This window comes from Exophiala oligosperma, assembly GCF_000835515.1.
Source record: "Exophiala oligosperma strain CBS 72588 unplaced genomic scaffold supercont1.11, whole genome shotgun sequence".
In the NCBI taxonomy this organism is placed as follows: Eukaryota; Fungi; Ascomycota; class Eurotiomycetes; order Chaetothyriales; family Herpotrichiellaceae; genus Exophiala; species Exophiala oligosperma.
In genome coordinates, this window is record NW_015622828.1 from 204,527 (window position 1) to 218,507 (window position 13,981).

Sequence of the window (13,981 nt, forward strand, 5' to 3'; positions counted from 1 at the left end):
CATCACCGCAGCGCAGGGGGGTCGACTTTGAACTATTGTACCACACTCACCACCACCACTACTTTACTTACCATTGAACTATTTCTCCCCGCTTCATCATCTCCTCGTCCTTAATCCACGGCGAATCTACAACCATCCTCTCACAATCCTCGTCGCGGCTTCATAACCGTTTTTCAATCACACACACATCGCCTTTTCACCTCGACTCCATCTCCAATCCAATCTCTCGATCCCTCGATCCCTCGATCCTCGATCTTCGATCTCTCGGCCACCTTCTTCCCTCCGAACCCCAAAGGATGAGTCTTAGTTGACGTCGGCACTCAAAAGATCGACCACAACCATGATTCAAACACAGCATCTGTACTCGCATCAGCAGCAGTACAGCCAACACGAGTCAACCTGGCAACATGCCGGCCCTCAGCAAGGCATGAATCACGGATCTCAGCAAGCTCAGGCCCAGGCGGCTGCAGCTGCTGTGGCCGCGGCCCAGCAACAACATTACACGCGCATCGCCATGAACCAGAACCACAACTCTTCTCACACTCAAGCTGGTAATCGACAGAGCTCAGGCGACAACGCACAAAACAACATGGGCGCTTCCCTCATGAACGACCGCGGCTCGCCGGGTCAGGACGATGAAAATCGCAAAGTCTTACAATGGGTGTCGGAGCTCATGGATCCTAATCGGAGAGAGGGTGCATTGATGGAGTTGAGCAAGAAGAGAGAACAAGTCCCCGAACTCGCTCTGGTCCTTTGGCACAGCTTTGGTGTCATGACTAGCTTGCTTCAAGAAATCATTTCGGTCTATCCTCTCTTGAATCCCAGCCAGCTCACTGCGGCGGCCAGCAATCGTGTCTGCAATGCCCTTGCTCTCCTCCAATGTGTCGCCAGCCACAATGAGACTCGAGGTCTGTTCTTGACTGGTAAGTCTGCGTTGCTGTACAGATCGGTCTTCGATGCTAATGAAATCTATAGCGCACATTCCACTGTTCCTCTATCCTTTCCTCAACACTACTTCCAAGTCGCGTCCTTTCGAATATCTCCGCCTTACATCGTTGGGTGTCATTGGAGCCTTGGTCAAGAATGAGCCATCTGCCAGCGTTTCCATGAACCCCAGTGGAACTCCCGGTAACAACAACAATTCTTCCCCGACGATTACGTTCCTCTTGACGACCGAGATCATTCCACTCTGCCTCCGTATTATGGAGACCGGCAGTGAGCTCTCCAAGACGGTTGCGATCTTCATCGTCCAGAAGATTCTGCTCGACGACACTGGTCTGGGGTACATCTGCGCCACATATGAGAGATTCTACGCCGTGGGTACGGTCTTGAGCAATATGGTCATTGGCCTTGTCGAAACTCAAACCGTCCGTCTTCTCAAGCATGTTGTTCGATGTTTCTTGAGGTGAGTTGAGTTCCTGGCCTGCGTGAGTTGTGGCACTTGCTAATGCCTGTCCAGGTTGAGCGACAACAATCGTGCTCGTCAGGCACTTCGCCAATGTCTTCCGGAGCCTCTTCGCGACGCAACCTTTTCCAACGTTCTTCGAGACGATGCCGCGACCAAACGCTGCCTTGCTCAACTTCTCATCAACTTGAGTGACACGGTCACAGACACTCAGAACGACCAATTCGAGTGAAGCACATCGGCCGATCTTGCTTGACCTGTGGCTCGATTCCTATCTGCTTTGCCAAGACACGACATGATACCCTTGATCAAGGTGACGAATCTTATTTTCTCTCTCTTTTCAGCATTGCGAGCGGCGACAAACGAACACCAAAGAACATAACATGAACTTGGACAATTGGAGTACTTGGCGGGGTCTTTTTTCCAACCTTCTTCTTTTCCGCGGGACGATAAGTCGAATCAACATAGAAATCAGATACCCATATGGATCTTGGCTGCATGATTTTCTTGAGCGAAAGTCAACGCTTTATGATCCAACGACGAAGAGGATTTTCCTTCTCAGGAAGAGGAAATGTAACAAGATGCATGGTTTGGGGGTTCAGCTGAAACTGGCTGGGAGTTGAGACAGAAAAGTTCTTGATTGGTGGCGGTGATTTTTTTATTTTATGGTTTCTTCTTCTTCTTTACACTACTCGCATTGGGGGCAAACAGAACAGCGTTCTATGGCTCTATGTTATCATACTGCAAACAAATCCCTCTCTTTTTGCCTAATCCTAGCAAGATGGAAACAAAGGCTTGATCATTTTTGGATCGTCAAGTGGTGCAGGGTTTTGAGTCTGCGGATTTGGCCATGAGCGTCAGGCGCAGCTTCCAACATACACAGAGGCAGGCAAGACCTTAACTTGGGTATCTACCTCGTTAAAGAAAGTGAGGCTACAACGCAAGTCCAATGACTTAAGCTACCTAAATCACTTTCAATGATTCATGTAACGGCATGATGGAATGCGGTTATACATGTCCTGCACACACGCGCGCGCACACACACACACACACATACTACAAAGGACCTTGCGTGTGTGTCTCTACAAGGCGCAAGACAAGAAGTACTAGCTGTTGCTAGCTAGCTACATCGGACGCAAGGTCGAGTTGGGCGCAAGATGGGTGTGAAATATAAAGATCGAGGAGAGGAGAGACACGAAGTATCGATCTTGATATTGTCAGTTGTCTTTTTTTGGCAGAGCTTTTTTGGAATCTGTTTTTTTATGTTTCTCTCTTTTTTTTCCGTCCTTTTTCCTCCAAAAGAAAATTCAAGGGTTCAAAGGTCAATATTAATTTGGCATTTCTTGCTGTTGTCGTTGTTGATGATGATGATGATGACGACGATGACGACGAGGTTGAGAGAGGTCAAGAAAGATAGCGAGCTTTTTTTCCGCTTGGGAGGAGAGGGAAAGGGTTTCCTGCAACAACACAAGAATCATCATATTTCGTGTACTTTATCCCCACGCTGTTGTTGCTGCTGCTGCTGCTGCTGCGACGTTGACAAGCAACCCGAACCGATCGAAAGAGGCGTTGATCTTTTGTTTTTGCTCTTTTTTTCCCTCTCTCTTCGGCATGCTATGTCTGGGAGCGCCATGGATCCTCCTCTTGCCCGGGAGAGGTGATGGCGACTCGTGGACGTACGGTGTGGGTTGGTTGATTGTTGATTGATTGTTTGTTTGTTTGTTCCTAGGTATATCGTCCACGTTCTTTTACCCCTTCTTTACATACTTTGTAAATGTATATATTTGCAACAAGATGCACAAAAAACCCAGGCAGACAAGACCGATGAAGTGCGCGTACGCACATAAAACACACCGACAAAAACCAAAAAAAACGCATACACAGATTGTGAAGGGGGGGGGGGGAGAGAGTCATTTACCAAAGCGAGGAAAGATGGTATAATATTGTCAGATCAGGTTTATTTACTCCACATTTTGAGTTTGTTTGAATTTTTAAATAAATAGAGATGAAAAGAATATGATCAGGACGCAGTCAAGGATAAAAGTAAAGTGTATGGTACAGAGTTGCTCGTTAAATGTGTTCAAAACCCTCAGGTACCCAAGGGAGATGGCCGGGATTCTGAAAGCCTTATGGTGGGGTAACTGATAAAGACGTCTATCTACCCACCTACAAGGACATCTCTTTCCATGACGACAATCTTCCCGCCTCTTTATTACAAAGCCTCGCGAAAGAGATAGAGACGAGTTTCGGATTTTCTTTTTTATTTTCAACCTAGGTAAATCACTTACCGGACAACAGTTCTCACACCGCAAGCTCAAACGTCACCGACTCCCCCGCCCACACACACAAGGATGTCCAAACCGACACTCGTCTCAAAGCCAGTCGGACCCATCGGATACGGCCTCATGGGCTTGACGTGGCGTCCGACGCCCCAGCCGGCGGAACAAAGCTACGAGGCCATGGCCAAGGCGCTCGACCTGGGGGCGAATTTCTGGAACGGCGGCGAGATCTACGGCTCTCCGCGGCGCCACTCGTGCCACTTGCTCAAGGAGTACTTCACCCTGCACCCCGATCACGCGGACCGAGTCGTGCTCAGCATCAAGGGGGGCTGCAAGCCCGGCACCATCGAACCGGACGGGTCGCGGGAGAACGTCCGGCGGTCGGTCGAGGACTGCCTCGAGATCCTCGACGGGACCAAAAAGATCGACATCTTCGAGTGTGCGCGCGTCGACCCGAACGTGCCCATCGAGGACACCGTCGGCCACCTCGCCGAGCTCGTCAAGGAAGGCAAGATTGGCGGCATCGGACTGTCCGAGGTCAAGGCGAGCACGATCGAACGCGCGCACGCGGTGCACCCCATCGCCGCCGTCGAGGTCGAGGTCAGTCTCTTTGGCAGCACGGACATCCTGAGGAACGGCGTGGCCAAGACATGCGCGAGGCTGGGCATCCCGATCGTCGCCTACAGCCCCCTCGGTCGAGGAGCCCTGACGGGCGAAGGTGTCCGGAAGAACGCCGACATCCCCGACGGCGATTTCCGCAAACACATGCCCAAGTTTCAGGACGACGTGCTCGAGCAGAACAACCGCGTCGTGGATGAGGTGGGGAAGTTGGCCGAGAAGAAGGGCGTGACGAGGCCGCAGATCGCCATCGCCTGGGTGAGACAGTTGAGTGGACGCACGATCGATCTCAATGGGGAGAAGGTGACTCTCGGAACCGTCATCCCCATCCCTGGCGCCACCAAGATCGAGAGGATCGAGGAGAACACGAAGCCCGTCGAGTTGACCGACGACGAAATGAAGGAGATTGCGGACATCTTGAAATCCAATCCTGTCGCGGGCGATAGGTATCCCAAGGCCGGCATGCATTTGGCGGACGGATGATATGGTGTAATAAGAAACGAGCATGATTGGGTTTTGACCTCGTGAAATAGCGGCCACTGTAGTATGGCAGAATACTGAATCATGTCGTCTCTCTCTCTTACCTAGTGGCATACTCCCAGTCCGCACGGAGAGGCATCACGACGCCTTCATAGAACCGGCCACGGAAATCCTGGTCGTTCAAGTCATAGTCCGATGTCTCAAAGTTGCAGTTGATACATCGTTGCGTGGCCTTTGCGTAGTTGGGCAATTCCTGATGGTGAATAAGTTCTGCTAATCGGGTCGCCGTGGCATATTCAGTAATGATGTCGCGATTGCCGTTCTTGTCTAGGTCTGAAGCTTCGGTGAGATCGGGAAGAGGCTTTGCATAGGACAGTTCGATCAGAGCCACGCCCAAAGCGAAGATAATTTCGTTCTTCACCAACCTTCGTCGATACACCCTCTGGGCTTTGATCGCAGTGGGTGTGCCGATGGGGAAGGAGACGTATGGCCGGTCGAGTAGATAGTTGCCTCTTGTGTCCCGCAGAAAATAGATGTCACACAGATCCCACGACGGAAGAAGCCAAGGGGTGTCGTAAAGTCGAAGTACAGCTACAGCTAGTGCGAGAGCCACCGTGCACCTATGTATCAGTTAGCCATCTGAAGCTATCAACGATCTGGGCACTCGTAGTACTTCATTCTTGGACCAAGCGTGACTTTGCCAGTTTCGAGCAAGAGATGATGCAATGAAGCGTCGGGCACGACCTGGTTCTGTGCGCCGACTCCAGAGGTCAAGAACAAATGGTGTCTTCGCAAATGATCTTCGAGATATCCCAGACAGCGATTGACAGTGGTTTGTGAGCCCAGACTCCGGCACAGGTTGTCAATTTCAGGCCCTGACAATTTACTAATATGCGAAGTGGCCGGGGCGATTGCTGTTGGATTTGTGGGTGTGTCATTGTGGAATCGTACCCCTTTCCGAGGTGATCGTATGGTCCTTGGGTCTTGGTCAACGCTCAGGAAAGATACTCAACATTCACCAGCAACTTACGTGGCCTGTACAATCTCTGAACACTGGATCTCCACATCTCGCCATTTATACGCCACCGCTGGTACAAAAGAGGTTGCCTTGTCAAAGACGAGCAGCAACTCAAATCGACTCTGCTCCGCTTCATCGTCGTTGTCCGCCTCTTCGTCCATCTGAGCTTTCAGAAGCATGTTTGCTCTATGGGAAAATTGGCAGGTGCAAGGATTTGCCCACTTCAGACGAAGCATCTCCGAGAGACTGTTAGCGCTATCTCGGATGTTCGCCCAGATCCTTGCCTTTTTGCGGCGATCTCTCTCCAGCCGCAAACATTCCACCTCCAAGGCAATGCCGGTGAGTCGGTTGATTTTCGAGATGTCATTGTCGATGGCATCTATCAAAGCAGAACATTTGTTCGATTCGAAGCCGCCCTTTATGCGTGTCCAAACATTGCCGAAGAACTGCTCACGCGCTTTGCAGTCCATTGTGCCATCTGAAAGAACCCACGGCGGCTTGACCCAAGACGCTGATTAGTACTTCTATAGATCACCGTAGTCCATAATCTGCCAGAAGACTCACTCTGAAATCTGGTCCAAGTTTCAGCTTATGTGCCAGTTTCGACATTCTTTTCCTCAAAGCACATAGAGCTGCTAAATAGACCTGACAGCTCGGCCCGAGCCGTTCTGTGAGTCTTCGCTGAAGATCGCCGTCCCTCCAAGCCTGTCGTCTCTTCTCATCATCACTTTCTGAGAGCAACGTTTTCATCTGAGCATCAGACAAATTCAGAGGCGCAAGCAACTTCCAGCATGAATATTCAAAGATGCTCAGAGACACGGCGAATGAGCTGTTGATATCGGCGAAGATGCATTCATAGTTTTTCACGCTTTGGACCACGCTGACCTGCCATTTATCTTAGACTCAAAGTGTGAAGACGTGCTGAATTACTTGCCCCTTCCGCATAATGTTCAAGTCCGCTTATAAGCAAGGGAACTGCTCCCAGGACCAAGCCAGCAACCTCAAATCCCGACATCTGTTTGCTTCGAATTCGAAACCGCTGGAAGGGACGGCCTTACAATCAGTATCAGAATGAAAGGAATACTCCACGCAAAGCATGGTACCTCGAAAGAGTTCCAATGCCAATTCCGGCAATGGCAGAAGGTGTTGTTTCCGATGTGTTGTCGACTCAGCCGCATGAGGCTGCAACGTGTGATCGCTCACTTACCCCGCCATCACTGCACCTTGTCTGTTCCTTCCTAGTCTGAGTTGGTCAAATATCGTCGCTTCGTTCTCAGCTGCGACAATCTGTGCCTGCGACCATTCCATCAATCGAGTACAGGACGACATGGAACCTCTCATCTCCGACGCCTTTTCAGATTGCCTCGCGAAGTTCGAGCAACTGGTAGAGACACTCAGCGGTGCTGTTCCATCCCAACCTCAATCCAATTCCTTTGCAGGCGCCTGCTCGGATGAACTGGTCAAGTTCAAATTGTGGGCGGGGAATCTAGGGGCTGGGTACTCCGGGAAAAGGTATGAGCTTTCTCTCGACTATCGTTTGAGGGAGGCGTCATTCTTCAAAGAGCAGGTCAGTCAGTGTTTTATCATCCACAGCTATGGGGCTATTAAGCCATGCTTTGTTTAGGTGTTGAGATTGCTACGCATCCTGGCCGTTCATCTCGATGTCGCTCTATCTCTGGCCGCGAACAATTATTCCGACGGTCACCTCAGGGTAGTTGGTTCTGCCGACCTCTCACAGGACCAGAAAGCACCAAATTTAGCAACTACAGAAGACGACGATTCACCCTGGGATATATCTTCTGGTTCAGAAAGTGAGACTGACAAACCTCCTAATCGTAATGCAGCGGACGCGGACGACCAAGTCATGTCTCCAAAAGCAATCACATCAAGGTGGATCACGCAGGAATCAGACATGCAGGCACGCATGCCCGACCAATCTTTGGCATCATCATCATCATCATCATCTCCCCTGAGGGTATTAGAATCCATCCAATTCACACTTTCTTGCCTCTGTCGGCTGCCCATCCGGAAGCCGGCACCGTTTGATCGCATAAAGCAACGAGCTTTCTTGGATACCTCTCCATATCAGCAATTCGATACATCCTATGTCCAAGACAAATATCCTCGCCTGGATGATGAGGTTGCCGCTCGCTTTGGTAAGTTGATTACCAGACGCCGTCAACTCTTGCGCTATCGGCAGACCCACCACGAAAGCCTTAAGAGTCCTGCTCTGGAGAAGACTTCAGCAATTGATGCGAAGAAAGGTTCTAAATCTGATCCATCGATTGACTCTGAGTTGGATGAAAGTTCCGTCGTAGTACCACCCGACCCACAAGACATTGCTAGTGAACATCCTACACAAAGGACAAAAGCAACCACTATGAGAGTGAGCGATGAATTGCCTGAAATATACCCTGCGTCAATTCCAGAGTCCAAATCATCTGTCGCTTCGACCTATACTGCAAAGGAACTCAAAATCGAAGTGCCACCCCGACCCAGAGCAGGAGATGGGTGTGAGCTGGAAGATTTTGAGTGCCCCTACTGCTTACTGTTTCAGACCATCCGCACGGATCATCAGTGGAAGTAAGCTAAAGAATTCCGCCCTCCCTGTCGTTGCACGCTGACTTGGTAGGAAACATGTCCTGGAGCACATACAGCCCTATACGTGTACTTTTCCTGCTTGTGGAATGTCAGATATATTCTTCGAGGACCGCGAGCAATGGTGGAGACACGAATTGTCGATGCACCGAGTTGTATGGCATTGCAATGAAGTTGACCATCCGGAGTTTGAAGATCAAACCCATTTTATCAATCACATGACTACATCCCACGGTATTCAAATGACGCCAGAGAAACTGCATTCCTCACAGGGCATGTTCCAATCCCCTAGCAAGTCTCCCGGCGGGGTGTGCAACCTCTGTCAAGCCTATTCTAAACGGCTCAAGAGCCATGTGGGCCGTCATCTGCAACAGCTTTCTCTTTTCGCTCTTCCACGATTCAATGATATTCAAGGAAGTGGCAAAGCTGAGCTTGACAGCGAGAGCTCACGCCTAGTGGTCGAGAACGAGCCTAGATCTTCCAGATCATCATCTATCTCCGAAGGACCGGCGGAAGGTACTGCCCATCAACCCTATAGCAGAGATGACAGGCAAATTCTTGAAGGCTTTGGCCAGGATTATGTGTATGCCCCTGAAATACCAAAGCTTGCTACAGAGGTTGACTGGGACAATGTGACGGACAAGTTCTCTCAAGCTCGGGGTCAAGCAGCAACCCAGACGGTCACATCGACCGAAATTCAGATTCTATCGCGACGCAAAATTCTGGGAGTTTGCGCCTTCGACGAAATGGCCAGATCAAGTTCGAGTCAAGAGATTTGGTCCCGTCTCCTGTCCTCCGGTATCCAAGTCATTATCTTTGGCGATAAGACTATTCTAGATGATGATTTCGAGGACTGGCCTATCTGTGACGCGCTGCTTGTAAACGACTCTGAGCACTTTCCGCTCCACAAGGCCATTGCGTATGCCAGGCTCCGTCAGCCCTTTCTTATCAATGATCTGTGGATGCAAGACGCGTTGAGGGATCGTCGCATATCCCTAACGATACTAGCCCGGTACAGTATGCGAACACCAAGACAGGTATTCGTCAATCGTGATGATTGGCATCTTGTCGCACCCGAGGGACGCGAACACGTTCTTCAAAAATCGGGCTTCGATCTCCGCCGTGGAGTCTCCTTGACAAAGCATGTGGAAATGTCTTATAATGGAGATAGCCTTTGGGTGGATGGAACACAAATCTTTAAGCCCTTTGTTGAAAAGCCCGCTAATGCATGGCATCATGATTTTCTTGTCTACTTCCCCAGCTTCCAAAGTGGTGGAGCCCGAAGGTTGTTCCTCCACGGTGGGAAGGCTATGTCTGAATACATTCCAGACTTAATTTTACCACGATGTTTTACTGACAAGGGTTCAAGTTATATCTATGAAGCATTTTTAGGTGAACAAAGTGCGATGCATATCAAAGTCTTCAACATGGACAGTCTATTCTGCCATGCAAAAATGCGGAGCTCCCCGTTAGTTGATGACAGAGTACGCTTGGATACCAACGACAAGGAAATGAGCCACACAATTTCCCCGAGTGTTCATGAGAAATTTCTATCAAATAAAGTCACTCAATTGTTTGGGCCGCGAATATGCAGTGTTGGATTTATACGGGTAGATTCTGGCCTGAGTTATGTCGTCAGTGTTGGCAGATGTGAGTTTCCGGGAAGTGATGAGGACTACTATGAGCAGTGTTCTACAATATTGCGGTCATGGATTGATGGTACAGAAGATACAAATCAGGTTCTGCCGACCATCCCATCGCTACCGTCATTCAGCCTTAAGGGTCTTGTGGTATGTATTCAGTCTGGCGACCACGTGCCGATGCAGTCTCTATCCTTCCATTCTGAATCCGAAGAGCTTCACGTTCTTCTGAAGCAAGCTGAAGTAACCTCAATCCGAGGGAGCACCGTTCTGAAGAAGGCCTTGAAAGAAGCTAAGCCTGCCCTTTTGGGTAACTTCGAGAACTTTGATCAATCTCTCTGGACAACATTATGCAACTCCGAGGATGTACAGGTGAAACTCTGTCAAGAGGAATACACCGCATCGCAAAGATACATCGCACAGCCTTTGTATCAATTGTCATGGGGTGGTCGATCTGTGCACTCGTTGAGATATCAGTGTGAGGATCTTGGACGGAGTATGCGAGAAGAATACGCGTTGCTTAACAGAACCATGGTTGATGATGTCGAAGTCCATTGTGGGCCGGGACGAGTATCTTGCGCCAGTGCAGAATTTTGGGCAGCGTCATTTTTGGCTAGACAAGAGGTTGGAGTCAACGGTGACCAACTTCCCCAAGTCATGGAACTACTAGATGATCTGGGGGCTTGCGACAGAGAGAAAATGCAGAACATACTCGGAATGATGAGGGCCCGGGCTAAGCACGGTCGCGGCGATGTTGGGGGTTGGTTTGAAGTAAGGGCAGCTCTGCGCGAATGCATCCGGGACATGAATTCAAATTTCGATGCCCAGAATCACCACCACGACGTACAAGTCCAAGGTCAATGGTGCACTGGAGAAGACGAGCGACTGTTCAGATTCAGGTGGCAATTGCTCTTGGACTTCTTCGAACTACACGATGAATTATACAATCACCCTTGGGACCTCCCTTTGGACCCTTATGCCCTCATCAGATTCGACGCTTTACACAATCGCCAGATTGCGATATGGGCTAATTCTCCTTGGGAATCAGGACTTCCGAGATCGAACGCACCGCTTCCTCAACAACTCGTGAGGGCACACGATGTTTTGAGAGACTGGAATGACGATGTGAAGCCTCGCCTTCACCACATAGCAAATATAGCAGCTCCAGCAGCTCGCTCATTGCTTACAGTTATCATGGACAAGCTTGAGACTCTGAAGACAATTGACGGGCGTACTAGCGCGTTTTTCACGGAAGAACATCTCATGTACGGCTTATATTACTTATGCACGGACCTCTGGTCACAGGAGGCAAAGTCAACGCCGGCACCGATCTTCGAAGATGTTGCTCAGCTGTGCTTTGAACTGTGGGAGTTAACTGGAAATAACGGCAGCCAGTATCTTGTTCGCCTCCGTGCAAGCCCAGGCTGTCGGACCAATAATCCGTTTCTGGTAGATGTGGACTCCAAGCACACGGTAGATGCAGTTCCTGCAGAAATTATAGGAGGCTATCTGAGGTTAGAAGATCTCGTCACTCGCTGGCAAATTGTCACTGAAGATGACACTGGGAAGACGAGCTATCTGTGAACAGGATGGAAGTCACCCAACAGTGATTCGGCATATTCTTAGAAAGCTTCCTGCCCGAGGCAGAAATATCACAACCTACATATGACGGCAAACCGACATCGAAGTCCCTTGCCGCCCTGGGAACACACACAATCCAAAACAATTCTCAAGACACTACCGATGCCACGATTCACGAGTCTGGAGGAAGCGACGACATAGGACTTCAATAGGAGATGCAATCATCCAGGAGGCAAAGTGCTGTTGTGTGTGTGGACTTGTAACACGATCAATTGATCCTTGCATGCAATCCTCATTATCACGAAGTGAACCCCCGAGCCAGGTGTCAAGTGAATGCATCTTGAATCGCGTACTCCATATCCTACACTCCGTATTACATTCAATCCAGTGAAATTTCCTTCGACATTGGATCAACTTGATTGCCCAACAAGTTAAAAGACCCACCACGTCGAAAAGTGGCCTTTGCTTTACCAAAAAGTGGTTTGGAGGTTGGGCTTGTCCAAAACCAAAGTTGGGAGTAAACTTGGGAATCTTGGCTGGTTTCCATGACTTGGTCGTATCAATCTTTCTCTTCTACCTCCTCGAGGTGTTTAAGAGAGAGAGAGAGAGAGAGAGAGAGAAGAAACCAGTGGGAAAGGCATTAGGAAGCGTCGACCGATTGAAAAGACGGGGCCCGGGGCTTTGAAACTCTCCAAATAACGATTTTTTTTGTCGTTTTTCTTGTTTTGATTTTTCGAGGCAGGTGAAGATGAGTGAAGTATCTGCAGAATAGTATGTGAAGTGTGTCTTTTGAGATGATGACTTACCTACGGAGTAGATACAGCCAAACTACCTATCTGCTTTGGGGGAAGCATCAAGCAGAAGTTCACCGAGGAATATCCAGAAAGCTACTACCCAGTATGGTGGCGTCGTCTCGACATGGCATGGGAGTGGACACTGATCTCGATTGACAGACCACATCATGTCAGGTAGGTAGGTAGGTAGATAGCTGGCCACAGATCAAAAGATGCTGTTCTTACCTTTAGGTAGGTATCTATAGCCAGAGACCGAAGATTAGCCATTTGATTGTTTTGTCGATTGTTTCAGCAATGCTTGGATTTGAATTTTGTGGGAGCACAATGCACCATTGGAAACCCCCCTCTTTTTTTCGAAGATATTTCAGTACATATCGAGGCCGTTGGGGGAGTTTTGTTCGCTGGCGGTGAAACAGGATAGAAAAGGTTCTGGTAAGCACCTAATTTTTCAAAGACGAATATATATTATATGGTTATATGAGAATGTCAGTAGGTACCTCATTAATTGCATCTGATTGAGAAGAATTAAGAGGTCTAGATAAAAAAAAGGGGGGGACACACGAGATTGGTAGCCTCGCCAATCCGACAGCCTCGCCGCTTCAACTTCGGTTACAATGAAGCAACCGAACACACAACAGCCTCCAACACTCTCGTTTCTTTTGTCTCATATCTTTGTATTGAACAACTTATGAATCTCGGCATGTCCTGAAAACCCCCAAGTAGGTTCATCACGCGGCCCGAGTGTTTTGCTTCATGTCAATGGTTGTGGTCCCTCGTCGATGTTGACAACAATTTCTCTTCTCGGGTTTCATGGAGCACGCAAGAACTTCGGGTATCGAACGCAGTCTAACCGAGTACTGAAGCTATTCAATACTGCCGTAACTATGGTCAAGCGAAAACCTCGGAAGTCCGTTAACCATAGATACTGATACTCCTCAAAATGTCCACGGGTGTGGTGCGTTGACAGTGGTAAGGGAGTTCTTCCCGTACAGCAACTTCATTTACTCTTCGTGTTTCCAAGGTTCATCTTCGGAACTTTCAAATGGGTTTGTTTCTACTTTGACTAATCAGTCACTAGCTCTGTTGACCGTTTGATCTTGGGTAGTCCCCGAGCGGAACTACAGCAGTACAAACGAATCAACCTCCATGAATCCCGCCATGGTGCGAAATAGGTTCGCTTAATCAAAGGGGCCATGGTACTGTATATTTCAGGATCTCAACCCCCCCCTTTACAGAAGTTGGTAACTCGTGACGGGACCAGATCTCGTGTTCAAGTACACCCCATGGGCTGAAGAGAAAAAGCTTCCCTCTCCGCAGAGTTTCTTCGCTTTCTGGAACACATCGGCGGGCCACCAATTCGACCCCGGATTGAAAATGGTCTAGTTTTATTGGCACCAGTCCGTCCGGCGTTAGGTCCACAAGACACACACCAACTCTGATGAGCATGATACTCTGAAGCTCTCCTACCTTCGCTTATCATGACTTCTCCTCCCTTCGGCTCCATGTCGGGTGGCTGGCTTTCTTGTCACTTGGCAAAACTACAATCAGGAGATCTCCAGTCTAGTCCG

The 13,981-nt window shown here is 49.2% G+C and overlaps 4 protein-coding genes across 4 annotated transcripts; 3 read left to right on the forward strand and 1 right to left on the reverse strand.

The window, feature by feature from the left end:
* Positions 1–47: 47 nt before the first annotated feature.
* Positions 48–3,209, forward strand: PV06_09787 (uncharacterized protein). Its single transcript, XM_016411260.1, has 3 exons — positions 48–923; positions 976–1,405; positions 1,460–3,209. The coding sequence occupies exons 1-3, from the start codon at positions 341–343 to the stop codon at positions 1,635–1,637; spliced, it is 1,191 nt and encodes a 396-aa protein (XP_016258014.1). The 5' UTR covers positions 48–340; the 3' UTR covers positions 1,638–3,209.
* Positions 3,210–3,618: 409 nt separating this feature from the next.
* Positions 3,619–4,918, forward strand: PV06_09788 (uncharacterized protein). The gene has a single exon (XM_016411261.1). The coding sequence runs from the start codon at positions 3,757–3,759 to the stop codon at positions 4,783–4,785; it is 1,029 nt and encodes a 342-aa protein (XP_016258015.1). The 5' UTR covers positions 3,619–3,756; the 3' UTR covers positions 4,786–4,918.
* On the reverse strand, positions 4,883–6,270 carry PV06_09789 (uncharacterized protein; the record flags this gene model as incomplete). The annotated part of the gene is made up of 3 exons (XM_016411262.1): positions 4,883–5,402; positions 5,456–5,758; positions 5,813–6,270. 3 exons carry the CDS (start codon positions 6,268–6,270, stop codon positions 4,883–4,885), a joined length of 1,281 nt encoding a protein of 426 aa, XP_016258016.1.
* Positions 6,271–6,482: 212 nt separating this feature from the next.
* Positions 6,483–11,898, forward strand: PV06_09790 (uncharacterized protein). The gene is made up of 3 exons (XM_016411263.1): positions 6,483–7,367; positions 7,425–8,383; positions 8,433–11,898. The coding sequence occupies exons 1-3, from the start codon at positions 7,128–7,130 to the stop codon at positions 11,620–11,622; spliced, it is 4,389 nt and encodes a 1,462-aa protein (XP_016258017.1). The 5' UTR covers positions 6,483–7,127; the 3' UTR covers positions 11,623–11,898.
* Positions 11,899–13,981: the final 2,083 nt, after the last annotated feature.

Excerpts from the sequence above, each read along its gene's own strand:
- PV06_09787 (XM_016411260.1), top strand. The coding sequence starts at position 341 with ATGATTCAAACACAGCATCTGTACTCGCATCAGCAGCAGTACAGCCAA. Across the intron at positions 924-975 it reads TCGAGGTCTGTTCTTGACTG|CGCACATTCCACTGTTCCTC; the intron begins GTAAGTCTGCGT and ends TGAAATCTATAG. Across the intron at positions 1,406-1,459 it reads GTTGTTCGATGTTTCTTGAG|GTTGAGCGACAACAATCGTG; the intron begins GTGAGTTGAGTT and ends ATGCCTGTCCAG.
- PV06_09788 (XM_016411261.1), top strand. The coding sequence starts at position 3,757 with ATGTCCAAACCGACACTCGTCTCAAAGCCAGTCGGACCCATCGGATAC.
- PV06_09790 (XM_016411263.1), top strand. The coding sequence starts at position 7,128 with ATGGAACCTCTCATCTCCGACGCCTTTTCAGATTGCCTCGCGAAGTTC. Across the intron at positions 7,368-7,424 it reads CGTCATTCTTCAAAGAGCAG|GTGTTGAGATTGCTACGCAT; the intron begins GTCAGTCAGTGT and ends TGCTTTGTTTAG. Across the intron at positions 8,384-8,432 it reads CGCACGGATCATCAGTGGAA|GAAACATGTCCTGGAGCACA; the intron begins GTAAGCTAAAGA and ends CTGACTTGGTAG.